Below are 887 nucleotides of genomic sequence, written 5' to 3'. Positions count from 1 at the left end.
CCCAGCCCAACTGCCCTGCCAGAGCCTCCTCACAGCCTGAGGTGCAGTGGCTGTGGGAAGCAGGCAGAGCTGGGGCCTGCAGCAGCTCCAGGCAGGGGTGCCAGGGAAGGAGGAGCAGGCACACACACACACACAGACACACACACACAAGCACGCACGCAGCAGCCGGGCACAGCCCGCGCCCCGCAGGCACCCCTGGCACAGCCCTGGCAGTTTGGGAACAGGCCCAGCAGCCTCACCTGGGTGATATTGATCACATCCTTGACAAACGCAACCGCCTTCTCCGGCTGGAACTTGCAGGTCCCATTCTGTGCAGGGAGAAGGGAATGGGCATTGGAGGCAGCTCCAGGCCCTGTGCTGCTGCGGGAGCACCCGGGATGCCCAGACATACCTGGGCCCGGTACGGGTAGCTGTCCTCCCCCATCAGCCCCTTGTTGTACAGGATGTACTCAAAGGCCTGGCTTGGCAGCCCCCTGCAAAACAACACGGCCAGAACCAGATTAATTAGGCTGGTAACACTGTGGTTTCTGCAGAGCTGAGACACCAACTGCTCCCACAGGCCTACAGACCATGCCTGGGGGAAAGGGAAGTGCAGAGCACATCCCAGGCCCTCTAAAGGAATAAATTCCAGTTTGTTCCTGCAGGATGTCCCTGTCTGGGATTCCTGGCCGAGCCCATCCTGCTGCTTGGCACAGTCCCACACAGGCAGGGGAAGAGCTTCCCCCGAGGGGTGCCTGATCCCAGGCAGTGCCAACACCAGAGCGCAGCCACCTCACCCCACAGCACCCACCCTGCCAGCTCAGCTCGGTCTGAAAGGTGTGTCTGTCACCTCTGCCCGGGTCCCCCAGCACAGGGGAGGACAAAGGACCCACATCTCCAGCCAGCAG

General features: G+C 62.1%; 1 protein-coding gene across 1 annotated transcript in view; it reads right to left on the bottom strand.

Annotated features, from left to right (window-relative positions):
- CTSH (cathepsin H) overlaps positions 1 to 887 on the bottom strand; it is a gene marked incomplete at its 5' end in the record, with an annotated part of 5,941 nt that overhangs the window by 3,022 nt on the left and 2,032 nt on the right. Inside the window, 2 exons of the mRNA XM_010002838.1 lie at positions 240 to 308; positions 392 to 473. Coding sequence (XP_010001140.1) covers positions 240 to 308; positions 392 to 473 — 151 coding nt within the window. The remainder of the gene's footprint in view (positions 1 to 239; positions 309 to 391; positions 474 to 887) is intronic.

This window comes from Chaetura pelagica, unplaced genomic scaffold (assembly GCF_000747805.2).
Source record: "Chaetura pelagica isolate M959 unplaced genomic scaffold, ChaPel_1.0 scaffold658, whole genome shotgun sequence".
Classification (NCBI taxonomy): Eukaryota; Metazoa; Chordata; class Aves; order Apodiformes; family Apodidae; genus Chaetura; species Chaetura pelagica.
This window is presented reverse-complemented; position numbering and strand designations above follow the sequence as displayed.